Source organism: Phyllostomus hastatus, unplaced genomic scaffold (assembly GCF_019186645.2).
Source record: "Phyllostomus hastatus isolate PE091 unplaced genomic scaffold, TTU_PhHast_1.1 phas_contig_283, whole genome shotgun sequence".
Classification (NCBI taxonomy): domain Eukaryota; kingdom Metazoa; phylum Chordata; class Mammalia; order Chiroptera; family Phyllostomidae; genus Phyllostomus; species Phyllostomus hastatus.
Genome location: NW_025333833.1, coordinates 9,415,399 through 9,434,599, shown reverse-complemented (window position 1 = coordinate 9,434,599; position 19,201 = coordinate 9,415,399). Strand labels below are relative to the sequence as shown.

At 60.9% G+C, this 19,201-nt stretch overlaps 1 protein-coding gene across 1 annotated transcript in view; it reads right to left on the bottom strand.

Moving 5' to 3' along the window:
• QSOX1 (quiescin sulfhydryl oxidase 1) overlaps positions 1-19,201 on the bottom strand; it is a 36,257-nt gene that overhangs the window by 12,194 nt on the left and 4,862 nt on the right. The window contains exons 2-7 of the mRNA XM_045838446.1: positions 15,944-16,044; positions 7,804-7,849; positions 7,133-7,235; positions 5,360-5,450; positions 2,823-2,968; positions 1,159-1,293 (exon numbers count right to left, since the gene is read on the bottom strand). Of these exons, the coding sequence (XP_045694402.1) occupies positions 1,159-1,293; positions 2,823-2,968; positions 5,360-5,450; positions 7,133-7,235; positions 7,804-7,849; positions 15,944-16,044 (622 nt within the window). The remainder of the gene's footprint in view (positions 1-1,158; positions 1,294-2,822; positions 2,969-5,359; positions 5,451-7,132; positions 7,236-7,803; positions 7,850-15,943; positions 16,045-19,201) is intronic.

Below are 19,201 nucleotides of genomic sequence, written 5' to 3'. Positions count from 1 at the left end.
GCCTCCGCTCTGCGGGGGGCCAGCTCTGGGGGCTGGGCCAAGTCCGTCTACCTCTGGGGGCCTCAGGGGTCACACAGTCGTAGGGCGCCAACAAGGCGGGCTAACAGGGCGGGCACTGTGACCACCTGCACTCGCTCTCATGGCAAAGCCCCCTCTCTGCTCCCTGGGCCCAGTTCACCCCTCCACATGCGTGTTCTGCCTGCGGAGTGGCCTCACGGCTGAGAGAGAATGTGCAGAAGGCGGGCACCCCGCACAGAGCCTGGCACCCGAGGGTGGTCGGTGTGAGCTACTGCAGTCTGAGGGTGTGAATAGTCACACACTCAATGATCCTAACGACCATTCCAACCTCGTAGTCTCTCTTTCCTTCTCCCCTGGTTCACCGAAACTCTCTCCATTAGCACCTTCTACCCTTAGAGTCCCTCGGGCTAGGATGCAGATTCCTCCCGGAAATCAGATGGCTTTCCTCTAGTCCTCCTGTGCAGCTCTGAGCTGCCTGTCAGCTAACCCCACCTGGAATGCTGCTGGACGCCAGCACAACAGGTTGATGGCCTTGTCTCCCTCCCCCTAAAAAGCAGGAATTCCACCACCAGTGCAGAGCCTCAGGGAGAAGAGTAGCTTTCTCGAGCTTGCAGCTGAGCGCAAGGACATAGGCGACCTCAAAAAGCAGTGAGCTCCTCGGCACCAGAGACGTTCAAGTGCAGCGGGGTGCCTCCCCAGAAGGGATGCCGTGAAGGGACTGGGTGGGCAGGGACTCTGCCCACTGCCCTGTGTGATCCCTACTCACGACGCCTAGCACGCAGTAGGCACTCAGAACTCTTTGCTGAAGAACCCACTGTGTGAGTGGGAAGCTGGCTTGGAGGCCACATATTATCATTCCAAGCCAATCCCACTTGTTTGCGGACACGGTTCAGCCTCAGGAACGTGGGCATTGGCAAGTGCTCGTTCCCTCACGGAAGGCACGGGGAGAGGCTGCCGCTCCCAAGTCCAGGGCTCTCCCGGGCACGGCCGGCAGCTGGGGGCCCCCAAGGCCGAGGCCAGCCCTCGGAGCGTCAGGGCTCAGGATGGTGTGAGGGACCGAGTATGGTACGAAGGGGGCATCTGTGAGCAGAGGGGAGGCCAGGGTAGGGAAGGGGAGAGGAAAACGGAGAGCAGCCTTACCGGTCTGCGACTTTCCACGCGGTGGGAGCCACCGTGTGAGCAGTGGTGGGCGCAGCCGTGGTCTGGGCCTCCTCCCGGGCGGCCCCGGAAAACCTCTGCAGGTAAGCGGTGTAGAAGGACCTGGATTCCATAAGCCTGCGAGGGCAGAGGGCACGGAGGACAGGCGGTGAGCGAGCACCTATTGGGAGAGGCGGCAGGGGCTCACCGGGCAGACACGTATACTAAGAAATGTCAGCACTTGGTCTGGTCGCATCCTCAGTGAGGTCACAGCTGGGTGCCCACGCCGCGCCTTAACCTTCCCGTCACTGTTCACGCCATGTGGGAAGCCTCCAGGGCCCCTGCCTGAGGCCAAACCCCACCTGGAAAAGCCACTCACCCGCCCTGGAGGGACTGGGAGGGAGCCCCTCCGGGGACAGTGCTAGCCCTGCCCGGGGACAGGATGGCGACCTCCACCCCGCCCCCCCGCCCCGCACCCAACACAGGTGCAAAGTGGCAGCTGTCCTCCTCGCTATGAGGTGCTGGAAGGACAGCGCTCCCCATGGAAGTCAGGGGAGTTCAATGTGCGATTTTCACAAAACGGCAACAAAGAAACCGCTCAAACTCTCAAATCCTTTTGATTTCCTTCTCTCCCCTGGCAGACGGGCGCTCTCGAGGGCGGGAGGCGTGTCCTGGTCAGGGCCCCGGGGAGGCAGGAACCCGAGGACCAGCGCCAGGGTGGCGGGGCCCCCGGGGGAGCTGTCCTGGCCCGGGGTTTACCGAGCAGCAGATGGCTCAGAAGCAGCCCGGGCACAAACAATTCCCCGGCCACCAGCTCCCAGGGAGGGAGGGAACAGTGGCGCCTCTCCCCTCCAGGACCACGCTCTCGGGGCCTGCACAGGAAGTGAGGCCCCCTGTCCCCCATGGACATCACTCTTCCCTTTCCCAGCGAAAGGCTCTGATAAGGTCTGGCCCGGGCTGGAGATAGGGCACCGGGGCCAGCGGCGGCCCTGCCCAGCCTCAGGGCACGGTGGCCCCAGTGGCCAGAGGAACAGCTCCCCAGGCACCTCCAGCGAGCCCTGCTCTCCGGGCCCCGAGCCGCAGCAGGGCCACCCGGACATCAATCACCCACCCAGGGAGGGCACTGAGGCACCATCTGGCGCCATTCACGGGCCACTCGGCAGCCGGAGCCTGACAGGGGGCTGCGGCTGGCCTGATTGTTTTCTCTTGGCATTTTGGAACCATCTATTGTCTGGCTCCTAATGAACTTTTCTGCAATTAGAAGACCAAAGGGAGAGAGGGTCAGGCAGATTTGAGTGAGTGCCCGGGCTGCAGCCTGCCAGTGTGTCTGTCTGAACGGACGCGGACGGGGAACGGGGCCAGGGCTGCGGTGGGGATGGGGCCACAGCACCGAGCTGGGCGTGCCAGGGGCCTGAGGCAGGACCCCTGGGCTGGGCCCCGAGGGCAGGGTCCCGGACCGTCCCCAGCAGTACAGACATCGTCCCAAACCCCACCGGCCGACTGCTTGTCCTGCAGAGGGCACTGCTTGCCAGCCCAGGGCTCCTCAGAAGCTTCACAGGAGAAAGGACCCGTTAGTGCCCCCACCCCCTGTGACACAGCAGCAGGCTCTCTGGGCAGGAAGAAAAGACATGCGCGGGGAGGGGGAGACGGGGAGACCCCGCACTCACACAGGAACCCGGGAGACTGAACCGTTCCGAAACAGCAGGTAGCAAGATGGGAAGTCGGTGACACCAAACTTGCTCACCACGTCGCCCTCCGTGCTCAGGACCCTGCGCACCGCGATGCCTTTGCGCTGGGACAGGTCCAGGGTCACCTGCAGAGACAGGGGTACGTCGGGGGCCGGCCTCGGGGCAGAGGGACAGGCACCTGCCGGCAGCACCTCGTCCTCTCTAAACCTTTCCGGTCACCACAGACCGCTGTGACGAGTCGGAGCCTCGAGCCGCCAGCCGCATCCACCCGCGGGCGCGAGGGCCAGACTCGGCCCAACGTGGAGCTGTGCGCGCCGCACACCCGACTCCCGGGGCAGCCCCAGCTGGTATCGTGTCCTTCCCGATGAAGGCAGTTTGCAGAAGGCATAATAAAATGCGGTTCCTTTCACTCTAATATTTATAAGGCTTTCTATCTCTATCCCAAGTCAGAAAAACATACCAAGTCAGCCACAATGCTTTTATTTTTCGAAAGAAACAGGAAGGGGATGCCCTGGCTGGTGTAGCTAGTGGATTGAGCACAGGCCTGAGAACCAAAGGGTCGCTGGTTCGATTCCCAGTCAGGGCTCATGACTGGGTTGCAGGCCAGGTCCCCAGTTGGGGGTGCGTGAGACACAACCACACGTTGATGTTTCTCTCCCACTCTCCTTCCCTTCCCCTCTCTATAAAACTAAAAATAAATAAAATTTTAAAAAAAGAAACAGGAAGGGGAAAAGGAAGAACAGCTAATGTTTACTGAGCACATATTATGTGCTGTGTCTAGACTGCTTCACTCAGTCCTCAGAGTAACACTGTGAAACGGGAACTAGCAGCAACAACAGGCCAAGTGAGGCGGCGCAGGTCGCAAAGGCTACTGGGCTGGAACCTCCCCCAACTCGACCTCCTCACTTGCAGAATTCTAACAATACCAACCCGAATGGATTAATTTTATAGACGTGTTCATAATAATGACTAGCAAATAGTAGGTACGTAAGTATTTGTTTAAAAAATAAACCACGGTCAATGAAGAAACGGAGGCTTCGAGGTGAAATCGTGTCTCCAGGCCACGCGGCTAGCACACGCCTGCACCCTCGCCCACCGTGCCCTGCTGCCTCTCAAACTAGTCGTTGCCCCTGAGAACCTCCGCATGGGTAGTTGGCAGGGGTGCCCGTCCCTGGTTACTCAGGGGACTTGGGGGACAGTGGGGGAAGAGCTGATTCCAGTGAACAGTTATCCATCACTTCTTCGTGAGCAGGCGTGACCCCAGGCCTGGACTGGGACCCTGGGACCGTGGGGCTCTCCTCAGCAAAGCCCTGCGTCCCCTCCCCACCTGCCTGTGTTTCTCCTCTCAGGGCGCCGGGGCCTGGAGACGGCCCAGAGCTCTCAGCGGAGCTCGGTGGGTTTCAGGGGGAAGCTGCACAGGGCAACGGTGAGTGGTGTTTAATTTCGTCCCCACTCCCAGGTCGCTTCTGTCCCCTTGCACTGCCTTGGGACTCCTCCCACGGACCGGCCGGTGACACCTTTGCATCTGGGAGAAGCCCACGCGTGGTCTGGAGCGGCCCACGAGCCAGCGGGGGAAGGGCCGGCATCCGCATCAGGCCGGGGACTGGACGGTTACACAGCACCCGCTCCGAGCCAGCTACGCGCCCAGGCCCTGCGCCTACACGGCCTCACTTGGCCTCCCCGATGGCACGCTGCAGCTGGGTGACTGTCACAACCTCACAGACAGGGACGCGAGGCTCAGAACAGTGGGTAACCCGACCAGGACACATGAGACGAGTGACAGAGCGGAGCCCCACACCCGCCGGCTTCTGCTGTCTGCCTCATCTCACGGTCAGGCACCCTCTTCCCTCACGCGGGGCTGAGCGACCTCTGATGTCACCTCCCTCCCAACCCTTCTTCACATCCACGGGGATGCGAGGGGGCCGGTGTGGGGATGCGACATGGGCTCCAGGGGCGGACCGAGCTGGCTGGTTCGGAGCTCTGTTCTACAAAGTCACCGGCTGTGCAATCTTCAACATGTTACAGGACCATCTTTGATAACCGTGAAGACTGGCAACTGCGTGGGCCAGCAATATAATCCAACGCCCAATAAAGAGCAGGTCTCGTCAAATTTGGTTCCAATGAAAGGGATAAAAACAGACACAGGACATGAAATGTACAGCCGAGTCAGTAACAATGTATTCACTTTGTACGGGTGGTGGCCGATGGTGACTAGACTTATTGTGGTGATTATTTTGAAATGTATACACATGTCAAATCATTATGTTGTACACCTGAAACTAATACAATATTGCATGTCAATTACACTTCAATTTTTAAAAAGAAAAAAAAAAGTTTTTAAACAGAAAAATCCAGCTCCTGCACTTCCCGTTTCTCCCAGCAGGGGTCAGGCCCGTGCTGGGCTCAGAAGAGCAGGGACAGATCCCAGGATTGCGCGCAACACCCCTGCTCCTAACCTCCCCGGGCTCTCTCCCAAGGGCTATCCAGGAGTTACAAGGACCCCGAGGGTGGCTCACCTCTCTGCCCAGGTAGGAGCCTTCCCTTTCAAAGATCAGGGCCAGGTAATCTTCGTCGTTTCTTGCAAAGAATCCATTAATCTCCTCCAGCCTGCAAGAGACAAGGCTGACAGTCACCCCACTGCCAGTGGGAATGAAGCAACACGGCTGGCCACCCCAGCTGCCACGGTCCTGCGAGCACAGCCACACAAACCCCTCTGCTCCAGGCTCCGGGGCGGTCACCCCCGCCTGCCCTCTAGCGGGAGGCAGCCAAACCCTCAGGCTCCGAGGATGGTGCCCCTGACCTAACCCTGGGTCTCCATCTCACCCACCCGCTTGATGTGCTTTGCCGTCCTGTCTCTTTAAGAGGGAGAAGTGAGTAGGAGGTGGCTTGGGGAGGAGGACAGGGAAGGGCCATTTGGAGACCACTTGTCTCTGTGTTCCGGGGAAGGCCCAGGCTTGGGGAATGTGGGCGGCGTTGGCTCCCTGCGAGACGGGCGGCAAGCGCCCGCCAGATGCCAGCCTTGCTCCGTAGCGAGTCGCTGCCACGTGGGAGATCTGCCTTCTCTCCTGGAGGAGGGAGGCATGAAAGGGGAACTGAAGCCTCAGGAAGTCCCGGGTGCAGGAGCCTGTGGAAGCTATCTCATCCAACCTTCCTATTTTAAGATGAGGAAACTGAGGCCCAGAGCCCAGGTGGAAATTCAAAAGGTGGCAAATGTTAGTATGCCCCCAAATCGGAGAATTAAGGTGCCCACTGTTTTCGTAACTCGAAGTTTCAACAGAAAATCACTGCGTAACACAAAAATGACTGGTCTCCTTACTCTACTTGAAAGCAGATCATCACACGTGCTTTAGAGGTCAGCGGGCAAGGTCGCGCTGGGGGACTACATCTTCCTCTTACCCCCAACCTGAAGACCTAGCTTCCTCTGCTGGGCCCAGTGACGTGCGGTGATCACCTCTACACAGAAGGCGCTCCGTGGGGCCAGCGCTGCAGCCCAGCCCAGCGGCAGCACACACGGATGTGCCAGACAGGTGGGGGCCCAGGGTGCACCCCAGTCATGGGAGAAAAGAGGCATCCGCCCTGGCGCCCACCACTCTGGTGCAGGCGTCTGTGCTGCCGGCCCACCTGTTCCCTGCTGCTTGCTTCTTTTTCTCAGTGACCCTGTCTCTCACTTTCTCACGGCCCTCCCGGTGCATTTTCAGCGCCCCGTTTTCTTAGAAAGGAGGCAATCCCGGAAGCCTGCCTGGCTGGCGGATACGGGACACCAACCACCATGTCTGACCCTCTGCAGCACAGGACGTAGTCACACCCCCCACCCCTGGGCCACAGCCTTTGCTCAGAAAAAATGGCCACCTTCACTCCTCAGATATGCGGCTTCCCTCTCCCCAGCCCCCGCCCCCCTTTTCCTCTAAATGGTCTTTGACCTCCTCCGCCCAACCCATGCCCACTTTCCCACTGCCCTCTGGGTTAGATTACCTGAAATTCTACTGTATCCCCAAAAGTTCCTGGGCACAGGTGTGAGAGGCAGCAGCAGGTCATGACCTAAGAGCCCCCGCCCCTTTTCCTTCCCACCTGGTGGGATAGGTCCTCGCACCTGCCAATCAGCCCCAGGAAACCGGATCCTGAACCAGACCTCCAGCAACAGGGAGCCCTCTGGCCCACGGAGACGTCTGCCCCAAAGGCAACATGAAGAACCAGCCTGGGCCCCCTTCCCTGCCGTGCCCACCACCCTCTCGCCTCCAGGCCTGTGACCCTGGCCCACACTGCACCCCGCCCGCCCCAGTCCGCAGTACCTGGCAGGCTCCAGTGGGGGGCAGGCGGGGGGCCACGTGACACTGTGGGTCTCCAGCGCATCGATGAGCCTCTCCCGCAGCGTCTTCACATCCGCACCGGCCACTGTGGACAAAGACGGACACGAGCAGGGGCGTGAGGACAGCAGCAGAAGGGATCTGTCAGCTTCGCTCACAGAAGCCAAGGGCGCAGGGCTGCCAGCTCCGAGAGGAGCGCAGCGTGGTCAGTCCTCCCCTGCACTCGCAGCCCTGAGCTACGCAGGGGGCCCCTCCCTGAGGGGGTGGGCAGGAAAGAGTCCCTGGGGCCTGGGCCCAGGAGGGCTCCCCCAGGGGCTCTCTGGTCTGCCCCTCCGGCTGCCAGCCCCTGACGCAAAGGGTGCGTCTGGGAACATGGCGACTCTCCCCACTCCCAGGACCCTGGATGGACCAACAGGGAAAGGCTCCTCAGCCTCGCTCTGCTGAAGGCGCCTTCCCGCCTAGCCCAGAAGGGCAGCCGGAAAAGCACCGATCCGCTGGGGCGCGCATCCCTCCGCCGAGCATCCCTCCGCCGAGCATCCCTCCGCCGAGCATCCCTCTGCCGCTGCCGCTGCGCTTCCACCCGGCAAAGAAACCCAGGGGAAAGGGGGAGGCAGGGAGAGGAAGACGCCAGGATGCCCACAGGCCAGGACACCCACCTGACAGTGCCGTTCCCGGGCCACTCTTGGAAAAGGCCTTGAAGAACTGAAAAAAAAAAAAACACAAAGGCAAGAGTCAGCGGCGCGTGCAGCGGAGCGCAGGGCAAGCTGCCACCTGGCGCTGCGTGTAGACCCAGCTGCTTCCTGCACGGGAGGGGGTGGTGTGCTCTGGGTGAAGAACTTGACTTTGGTGAGCCTTCATTTTTCCACGTGGAGAATCAGAATGGGGAGGGTTTTGCTGGGCCTGGGGCTGGGCCCTGCCTCCTCTCCCCACTGCCCTCGCTTCCCACCCCCAATCCCACAGCTCTAAGGACCGAGGGGGGCTGGAGGCAGCAGCTCAGACACCTGGCGGGAGGTGGACCGTTTCTACAAAGCCCCAGAGCCAGCATGTAACGATGGGAAAATATTTATTGTATGAATGAATTCGACGGGAAAATATGTATTGTGTGAATGAATGTGAAGACCACCGCTATTTTCCCTTGCAGACCCATCTGAAAAAGTAAAGTGAGTCACTTCAAACACCCCCCTGGGCCCCGGGGAAATGTCAGGCACCCTCTGAGGCCATCTGTCCTGGTTCTCATCTCAGGGCGAGGGGCTCAGAGGCCGCTGTCTCTGTCCACTGAGAGCTCCCTGCCTGGCTCCACAGTCGTTCCCGCTCAGTCCTATTGACCGGCGGGCCTGAGCCTCCGCAGAAACGGGTCTCGTTGCAGACAGACCAGTCTAACTCACAGCCTAGCCCTTCTCCCATGCACATGGCCCTCCTGGCCCCACCTGTCACTCCTCGGGTGAGAGGACAGACAGAACGGAGGACAAGCCCTCAGAATCTGGGCTTCTGCCAAAGTGGCGAGAGAGCTGCCAGAGCTCTGGCCTGTGCTCTCGCGGGCTCAGGAGGGGACAGGGCTGCCGGACAGCCACTTAACTGCCTGGCCAAGAGCCCACGGGCCGGGAAGAGGGCTCTTCCTGAGGTCCCTCACCTCGGGGCCACTGGGGCTACCTTTGGCCTCTGCCTCCCACAGTGTGGCCTTCCGGCCTCGTCCCAGGCTGGGGGCAGTGTGCAGACCCCGGGGTGCACCAGACCGGGGCTCGCGGCCCGGCTCTGCGACTGGGGGCAGTCACTAACCCTCTGAACCATCTCATCTTTAAAGCGAGGATGACGCCACCCGCCTGGAAGAGCTGCTGTGAGGACTTGATGACGATGCATCTGAAGTGCTTAGCGTGGTGCCCGGGACACGCCATAAGGGGTCACCAAGTATTACCTGCTGCATCGTCACCGACACCATCTTCGCGCCCTCCCCTTGCTCCTCTCTCTCGAACACTGGGAAACACAGACTTCTGGGCACTTGTTCGTTCAGCCCTTTGTGGGCAGAAAACTTGAACCCCGAGAAGGCCACCTGCCCTGTCGCTCACCCGAGGAACAGAGATGCAGAGAGGCCACCCATCCCCCCACCCCCCGTACCCCCTACTGCTCCCTGGGGCCTCGCCGGGCCCTGACGCTGCTCACCACTGTATTCTGTTTTTGGAGCGTTAACACGAACTTTTACTCTGGGTGAAAGCCATCCACCGATGCACACCCCATACATTTGCATGCTAATAATGGGGCTCTTTGCAGCAACTGAACACGGTTTGGAATTAACGAAATCATGCGTCAGCCTCTAATGCCTGTCAAAGCGATGACAAACGCCTTGGATGGTGACACGGATCAGGCAGGAAACACGCACCAAGGCATTTTTGCACTGACGTTGTTTCTCAGACACAAAACAAAAAATGTGGCTCTTTGCCACTTGCTTTGCTCACGATCAACATCCCAGAGGATGATCCTTACAGAACAGAACAGCGACCCGCGGCGATGGCGCCCGTTTCTGCAGAGAGAATAGACCTCGGCATGTCCCACAGCCGAGGAGCGCCCCTGACACGGGGCAGCTCTCCCGCGGCCACAGCGGCCGTGTTCAGTTACTGCAGAGCAACACGGCGACTCTTCCCCATCAGCCGGTGGGTCGCCCAGGCCCTTATTAAAAGAGGCTGGCACTGCATCCATCAAAAGGCAGCCTCCGTTATAATGCTGAGCACCTGAAACTTACATACTGTTACATACCAGTGTCACCTTAAAAAAAAAAAAAAAAAAAGGCAGCCTCCGTTAGCGAGAATGGCCCAGGGCAATGTGGGCAGGGGGGCAGGGCCACAGGAAGGCCCCACCTCCTTTGAGCTACCTCTGCTCCCACCCAGCCTTCCTAGCACCTTCCAGAACCACGTCCCCAGCCCAGCACTGGCTCCCATACCTCCTGCCCTTTAGGAACCTTTTCTTATCAATTCATCTCGTTCCTCTTTTCCTTCTTCTGCTATCTTCTTCTTGTGCCTACAAATAGATGCAAATCCTCCTGATTGAAGTTTGTTTGTTTGTTTTTCTTTTTTAAAGAAAGGTTATGAGGGCCTGATAAGGGCCCTGGCTGGTGTGGTTCAGTAGACTTGAGTGCTGAACTGTGAACCAAAGGGTCACCAGTTCCATTCCCAGTTGGGGCACATGCCTGGGTTGCAGGCCAGGTCCCCAGCAGAAGGTGTGTGAGAGGCAACCACACATTAGTGCTTCTCTCTCTCTTTCTCCCTCCCTTCCCTGCTCTCTAAAAATAAATAAAACATTAAAAAAGAAAAAGAAAAAAAGGACAGTAAGGAAAGGAGAACAGGAACAGCGAGTGGCCCTCCTTCTCTCTCCAGCTCTCCCACGGCCCGGTCCCTGTGTGGCCGAATACCCACCCCCAGCAGAGTCTGCGTCACTGCTCCGACCTCCCTTCTCTCTCCACGCCCACGACCAGCCTGCCTGCTGCAGCCCACAACCCCACCACTCCGCCGACGCCCTCTTTGGCCAATCCAATGGCCTCTGCGCTCCTGCTGCAGTATCTGATGTTATCTGCCTGCTTTCCCCCCTGGCCAAGGTGGCCCCTTTTTGTGTGTGTGCCTCATTTTCCTGACACCCCCCTTCTTTGCCTTCATGTCACCACCCTCCCCTGGTTTGCCTGACACCGACCGGGCCTTCCCCACCACCTTCACAGCCTGCCCCTCACCCTGGTCCCCATCTCGCCCTTGATCCTGCCCCAGGCCCACAGCCCTCACCGTCTCCTGCCCACAGTCTCTCCTATGGACACATGTCAGAGGATGACCCTTGTCTGTGTCAACAGCCCGGGGAGGCACGGTCACCAACAAGGGGCTTCCAGATGAGTGGGTGGACATATGAGTGAAGGCACAAACAGACCTACTGTGTGTCTCCCTTGCCAACATTGTCTACTTTGTCTCAATGATTTGGCCATGTGCTCCCCCATCTCAGGTCCTCAACTTCTGTTTGTTTCTTCCTGGGGCCCTCTGCACAGGTGTCGGGGCCACACCCCCCTTTCCAGACCTGAGTCACCCCGCCCCCAACCTGTTCCTCCAGCTGTGTTCTCATCTCACCCAGGGATGGTCCTCCTCTGCCACCCAGGCCAGCGCTGCCCTCTCCCACAGCCCCCACCCAGTGCGTCGGATCTGACCTTCGTCCACCGCTTCAACAGTCCCCTGGGCCCACCGCCTTGTCCAGCCCGGGGCTGGCCTCCACGCTCCAGCCTGCTGTGACTGCCCCACCCGTCCTCACTGCACACTCAGCCTTTTCATTCTGCAACCATCTTCCTCGCTGCCACTCTGCTTACTTCTCTGCGGCGTCATTCCGATCTGATCATGTCATTCCCCAAAACTCTTCCATGACTCCGCACTGCCAAGGAACAATGTCCAGCTCGCCGCACCCGGGGCCTCCCAGAATCTCTCCCCAAGCTCACCTCCCGCCTCCCCCCACCCCTACACTTCCGCTACAACAGACTTCCACCTGAACTCCCCCCTGCCCGCCACCCCCCCCCCCCAACTACCACCTCCCCGACTGGGAGCGCGGGACCAGCTCGAGCCTGCTTGCCTCTGCCAGCCCCGCCGCCCCTGGCACGGCGTCCGGGACACGGGGGTACTCAAAAGGCATCTGTTTGGTAAAACCGAGAATCTCTGCCCTTTGATCATCTGGGAAGCTCACGTAAAAATCACGACAGAATCTAGTCAGGGCACATTTTTGTGCTCCCATGAAGCCAGATGTGGGAGGCACGTGCCCTGCCCCAGGAGAACCGCCACACCGCCTGGGAAACAGGCAATTAGAACTTCGGCAGAGAGTCTGGTTTTCTCCAGGGGCAGCTGGCCCGGGTCCCTTTCCTTTCGCTCACTTTACACAGGAGTGTCTGTCTTCCTCCAGCTCAGGGCCCCGGAAGGCCGCTGCGTCTCCCGGAGGCAAGAGACCAACTATACTGGGCAGACCTTTGCCAGCCCAGCCAGGAGCCCTGCCTTCCAGGAGCCTAATGGGGCTTGATTAGGAAGCATGCTTCCTAGCGGTGACCATCGATGGCACGGAATCCAAGCTTTCAGAACAAGTTCTGAGAAAAAGGACTCAGTCTCCAATATCTTACAGTGAGCCCACGAGGACCTGCAAGCTGCACCATTCCTGCACTGTGGCCAGGAGTGGAGGAGACGGCTGGAAGAGGGCAGGTGACCGCAGAGAGGGGACCCGTCTCCCTCTTTCAGAGAGGCTCAGGGGACATCGGCCTGAGTGTTCCCTGACATCTCACCCGCTAGCAAGGGCCACACAAGGTAACGGCCGAGGCCCTGTGTGTCCCGCCAGGTGTCCACACTCTCAGCCTTGAATGCAAGGACCTGCCACGGCAGGTCCCACGGTCCCGGCAAGGCCTCAGCCTGCACTGCAGCTTCCACTCCAGCCACACCAGCCGTCTGGGCACACCACACATTCCTCCCACCCAGGGCCATGGCTCTCGCCGCCCGCCCCGCCCGCACCCCTCCTCTCTCCTAGCCAAACCCATCCGTCCTTCAGCACCAGGCAGGCGCTCCCCTCCTGCACGCAGTGCTGTCCGATGCTCGGGGAAGGCGCTCCGGGAGCTGGCAGAGCCCCAGCCGTCGCTGCCTGCAGATCACTCCCTGCCTGTCAACCAGGCGGTGAGCTCTGGGTGTGCGTGCAGACACGACCTTTGTGCCCCGCCTCTCTCGTGTTTCTGGCCGTGCTGCACACACCCGGCCTCTCCCACAATGGCAAGCACAGTGCTGTGTGCCCAGCACACACTCCCCCAGCAGCTGCTGACGGGCGGACGAGCTCGAATCTAGCGCCCCGAGAGGAGCCACCACGAGCCCCCGGGGCAGTGGGACGGAGACAACTGTGTACTGAATGCCAAGCGACACCGCACCCTCTCCTGTAGGACCTCCTTCACACTTGGCAACAATCCCACTAGGTGGCTATCATCGTCCCACTTTCACCGACAGGGACACTGAGGCCCAGGGCTGGGACACTGTTAAGCGACTTCCTGAGCCACACACAGTAAGCAGTGGAGCCAGGGTTTGAACCCACATCCTTCTCTCCTCGGAACCTCGCAAAGGGGAGACTTTGGTGCTCCCCACCCCAATGCTGCTGGTCCCCGCAACCTTGGTCTCAGCCAGGCCTTTGGCCACAGAGGGTCCTGGTCCACTACCCACTGAGGAGCACCCCTGTGGCCCTCCCCCGCAGAGGTTCAGCCTCCAGGTCCCCCAGCACCACCCAGAACCTGCTGCTAGCCAGGCCCTCCCCTGCCCTTTTGTTTCCTGCCAGCTGGGCTCCCGCTCCAGCCTGCTGGGCCCTGACACGGCGCCCGCCCTGCAGGGCGGGGAGTTCGCCGAACAGGCTGGGCTGGTGGAGGCTCGCTGCTGGCTCACGGTGACAAAGGTCAGGAGGCAGAGCACAGGGACAATAACAGGTCACTGGGGGTGGCCAGACTCTTGTGCGGGCCTGTCCTCATCACACCAGCTACTCTCCCTCCCCTTATTCAGCATGTGCCCATGCCTTAGAGCTCTCTCAGCCCTGAAGGGCAGGAGTGAGGACAGGTGCCGGTCCCCAGGTGGCGGGAGGCAGGGCCACAGGGGTATCTCTGGCCTAGAGGCAGCTCTCAGGGGCCGGGATCTCTGCGGCCGGGAGTCTGCTGGAGTTGTGTTTTCCAAACACGGGAAGCAATCTAATAGTCGGTTGTGAAGTCAGCGTGGTGAGTCACAGTATTTTTTAAAACTTAAATAGAACAGAAAGCCGCAGTGTGTATGGCACTAAATAAAAATATTGTTTTACGGAACATCCGCTTCAGTGATAACAGAGATAACTTCAGGATCGCACGGTCAAAGGCCACGCCGTACCACGGTCACGCTGACCCTGTTTGAGGGCGTCTGCATGGGCCTCAGAGCAGAGGCCCACTGGCCGCGTGGCCCGCTTGCACCTGAACTAGAGCCCTGGGGACAGGGCATTGAGAGCTCTCCCGGCCGAAACCAACCTGCAGGCGCCTCGGGAGAGGCAGGGAGGTCACACCACCGTCCCTGGGCCCCTAAGAAATGGACGGACGCCTGCGGGCCTGGCCCAAGCAGGTGCTGCCCGGGTGGAGGCAGGGGGAGGTCGCCTCCCGCAGCCAGCCGGGCGGCTCAGGCGGTGATTACTCACTCGGGGCGTTTGGGCTGCGTGCGCTACGTGACCTGGGTAGGCTCGAGGAGCTTCTGAATGGCGACTCCCCGTACACGTCCACTGAGCCCCAGCTTCTCCGGGGCAGAGAGGGAAAGGCCCACCTGCCAGGCCCTACAGAGTCCCACCGGGCGTCCTGACCTGGCCACGGGGCTGGGCAGTGGCTGCGGCCCTGTATGGAGCCCCACTGCTGTGTGTGTGGGGGGGGGGGCAGCCTGTACACAGGGACTCCCTGCTGCCACCCTGGTCTTCCCACGGCTCCCACCCAGGGCTTCGCACCCCGGCTCAGCAAAAGGGACAGCGTGGCTCAGCAAAAGGGACAGCGTGCCCCATCCTGTCCCTGTGGAGTGACTTTAAATATTTTCAGGTACATATCTCTGGGCCACGGCCCTGCCAGGAAGGTCTTTTCACTTGAAAGGAATGATTTATAAACACTCTCTCTGCTGCCACCTCTAAATGACAGAGCCAGGGCTGTTGGCTCACCCTGTTGTTCCCAGAACCGGCCTGACCCTGACCCTGACCCTGAGCAGTAACGGCAGCATAGGACGGAGCTCGATCGGCCGTGGAGACCTTGCACCCAGCAGGACCTCACTGGGCACGAGGGAGAGAAAGGTCACGAGCAGTGGGAGCCGGGCGCTGTTGGGGCCTGCGGCCTGGCTGTCCCGGTGAACCCGTCCGGCGGCGTCCGGCTGAACCACGGCTCGGGTTCTGCTCGGAACCCAGAGCCCCCGAGCTCAGAGAGAGCTTGTTCCAGGGACAGGGGTTGGCCTTGCAGCTTTCAAAGGCATTTCGTGACTATTATTAGTGACCTCAGAGGAGACTGCTTTTCTAGATGCCGTGTCGGTGGGAGGAGGCTAATTATTTAGAGAGAGAGAGTCAGTGAGACAGAGGTTCGGGCCCCAGGCGCAGCCTGGCTGCCCCGGGCCTCCCGGGCCTCCCCTCGGAGAGCCCTGGACGTTGTCCGGATGTTAGGTGGGCGAGGCCTGTGCTGCCTCTGGCCCGGCCCGGCCCGAGTGGCGGTGAGGGTGACGGAGCCCTCATGTGCTGGGTGTGCCGCCAGCCTCCCGTGATGACGCGGTGGGGATCCCTGCTGCCTGAGGCATTCTGGCGTGGTGACCGCGGGGTGAGGCCATCCTGACGGGTCACCTCTGAGCTCTCTGGGTCCAAGACACTTGCTGGAGGAGGCTGAGGCTTGCCCATGTCTCTGGGGTCCTTTTCTGGGGGACCGTCGGGCCACCTGAGTCTAATCACACCCTGGAGTCTGAGCCTGAGCCCTGGTTCTGTAGGGTGAGGTCAGACCTCCACAGCTAGGGGGTTAGGGGGAGAGGGGCCGGGAGCTGTCACCCCAGTGCACCCCCGCACAGCCCCCTTCCCTTACAAAGGGGAGAATCTGCCAGACGGAGTGAGCCTCTTTCTTTTCCGCCTCCCAACTCACGTCCCTTTCTGCCTGCAGGACAGGTGTCCCCTCGAGCGAAGGGGCAGTGCGCCAGGGGCTGGGCCTTAAACAGACCGGGAGCGTCGGAGAGGCCCCCGGAGCTGGGTGCACACTCAGCAGTTGGCAGTATGCGCCCCCCCGCCCCTCCGCGCCCCCTCCTCCCCACGCACCCTCACGGTCGGGAAGCCCGGGATGTTGAAGTCTCGGCAGACCGCGCTGTTGGTCTCGTCGGCACAGTCCAGGGCGGCCAGGTGCAGCGCCGGCCTCCAGTCTGCAAGGACAGAAACACCAGGTGAGGGGGAGGGGCTGTGCCTCTGCCGCTCCCCCCCCCCCCGCCCCGTGCAGCACCCCACGCCCACCAGGCCCACCCCACCGCCCCCAGTGTTCTTAGGGGAAAGGCCTCCCCTTCCTCAGAAAGGGGCCTCTGACACAGCCTGGTTGTTCGTGTGCTTGGGACACGGTTCGACAGCGCGAGCAATGCTGCCTTGCAATGGCACCTGCGCTCCCCCAACTGGTGGGGGCGGGGGTGAAGAGATGTGGGGGCTGAAGGGGCCGGCCCTCCTTCCGGGGAAGAGCCCTGACCTCTCCTCCGCCCCTGCTGCCCTCCAGAGAGGACCAGTGCCAGGAGGCCAGAGAGCACACCTCGGCAAGTCCGGAATCTCCCAGGGGACCCTCGGCGGAAGTGGCACCCAGCCCGTCTCGGGGAGGCGGGACACAGGGTGCTGGGCACGCTCCCCAGCCAGAGATGGAGGCGGGTGTCCCAGCAGGAAGGGGAAGGCACCGGGAGCCCAGGAGCCCCGGGGAAAGAGCCCTGAGGCCAGAGCCTGGAAGGAGATCGGAGCTCCCAGCAGCGGCCCAGGCGGCAAGGCCTCCCTAACTTACTGCCAGAGAGAATACACAGAAAACAAGCAGAAAACCAGAGAAACAGAAAACAAGCACATCTACCAGCTCCGATTCAAGGTCAAGGTGGCCCTTAGACGCCCACCGCGGCTCCAGCTGAAAGGCAAGGTACACACACGTGAGGGCCCAGGGGCGCTGAGGTGGCCAGGCCGTGTGCTGCAGAGCCCTGTGGGAGTCTGGACGTGGGGAGGCTGGCCCTGGGGACCGGCTCGGGCCTGGCGGGGAGGGTGGAGACTGAGCAGGACCTTGACAGTCACGCTGACAGGGAACTGTGCGAGCCACTTGCGAAGTGGGGCTGTGAGGGGCTCCTCCGGGGGCCAGAAGGCTGGAGAGCAGGCGCTGCGGGCGGGCAGGCGGGTCCAGTGTGAGCCCTTGCCTGGAGGGGCCGGGGCTGCCTCCCCCGGCTCCCTGGAGCCCCCCGGCTCCTCTGGCAGAGGAGTAGAGGAGGAGGCCTGCTGCTGGCAGCCATGCTCCCCCTGGGCCCTGCCCCTCCCACCTGGAGTACAAGACGGGGTCGGGGTGGAGGGGATTTACACAGCAGCCCACCCAGCACCCGTTAAGTACAGAATCCTAATGCCTAAGCAACATCCCTGAGAATCGTGGCTTTGCCAGGACCTCTTCCCTCACCCGAACCTATTCCTTAGGACGTCTGCAAAACCTGTTTCAGAAGGCGGCAGCGACCCCGAGAACATGCCCAAGGATGGAGTGTTGCCCTCACTGCCACCAGATGGATGCAGGACCCCTCCCGCACAACTGGTCCTCCTTGGGGCGACACGAGGGAGGACCTGGGACTGCAGCAGGCCTGAGGCGACACCCTCTCCCTCCTGGTCCCTCCTGGTCCCTCCTCCTTTCTCACTGGCAATCCACTCTGGGCACTGAAGCTTCTGGAATCCTGGCAGGAGGGAGGGAGGGAGGGAGAGGGGGTGGAGGAGGGGGAAAGAGGCACAGGCAGAGGATGGAAGTGTTAGGAAGAGACAGTGGGCCCCGTCCCGTTATGCCATCTCCCTAACCCCCATCTCGCCCTTTTGGGGGAGCTCTCTCAGCTCCCCGGCTCACGAGGGCAGTTTGGGTTTGTCCAGACAGCTGCAAGCTGGCGTGCACCCTCCGGCTCTCAAGCACTCGGGCAGGGCAGCCGGCACAGAGGGCAGCCGTGCTCAGGACACCATCCCTCCGGCCCCCCTTGCCCCCCACACTCTGGGCCTTTATTCCGTAGCTCCCCCTGCCCAGGTCAGTTCCTTCTGTTCTGCATCTGAAGCTCTGGCCACCTGATTTGGGGAGACCCACAGCAGAGGCCCGGTGGTGCTCCAAGAAGCCAGTAAGTGAATCAGACCGAAGGGCAGAGGAGAGGCGATTTCCCGTCCTCATCCTTCCACCAGTGAGGGCCGGGGAGGGCGGCCAAGGACCGTGGGCCTTAGCTGCTCCGCTCCTCCCCAAGAACGGAAGTCACCATCGCTTGGGCCAAAGCAGCCAGTGCCCGCTGCCCACTGGGGCACAGACTCTGAAGACACGGGGGGCGGGGGGGAGGGGAGAAGAGCAAGCTGGCCTTCAGAGAGCACCCAGAGCACACAACAGGTGACCTCACGCCACCGCCACCACCCCCACTGCAGGTGGCCGTCATTTCCCTGCTTTACAAACAAGGACAGGACTGAGAGGCCTCCGAGCTGCCCCTCCCGGGCTCGCCCTGCCAGGGTCCGGACGCTACCTCCATACTTCTGCTGTTTGCTCCATCACAGCCTCCCAGGGAAGACAGGATGGCAGAAACAGCTCTGTCGTCCGGTTCCACACCATTCTCTGTAACTGACACGGTCACCACCACAGACTCAGCCCTGACTCTGCTGAGGAGGATATTATATCAGGGGTCCCCAACCCCTGGTACCCGTCCAGGTCCACGGCCTGTTAGGAACCGGGCCGCACAGCAGGAGGTGAGTGGCGGGAGAGCTGGCGAAGCCTCATCTGCATTTCCAGCCACTCCCCCTCACTCGCATCACCCCTTGAGCTCCCCCTCCTCTCGGATCGGCAGTGGCATTAGATTCCCATAAGGGGCAAACCCTACTGTGAACTGCGCGAGTGAGGGACCGAGGCTGTGCGGTCCTCACAAGACTCTAACGCCGGACGATCTAAGGGGGAGCTGCGGTGGTGAACACAGATCATAGTTAGCAGAGAGGTGGGACCACACAGAAACCGTAATAAATCAGCTGCTCGCAGACTCGTATCGAAGCCCTATCAGTGAGTGGCAAGTGGCAACTAAGCTGCATCTGGTGGCAAACTATAAAGCCACCCCACCCCACCCCAGTCCATGGAAAAATTGTCCCCCATGAAACTGGTTCCTGGGGCCAGAACGGTTGGGGACTGCTGTATTATATGGCCGGAGAGTTTACCATTCGCCTTAGTGATGTAGTTTAACGCGTGTGACTACCCCACAAGGAAAGCAAGGTGCTTATCATGAGGCCGGCTTTCCTCGACTATAAACAGACATCAGAATTCCGTGTCCAAGGCACACAACCAATCGATGGTGAATCTGGGATCTG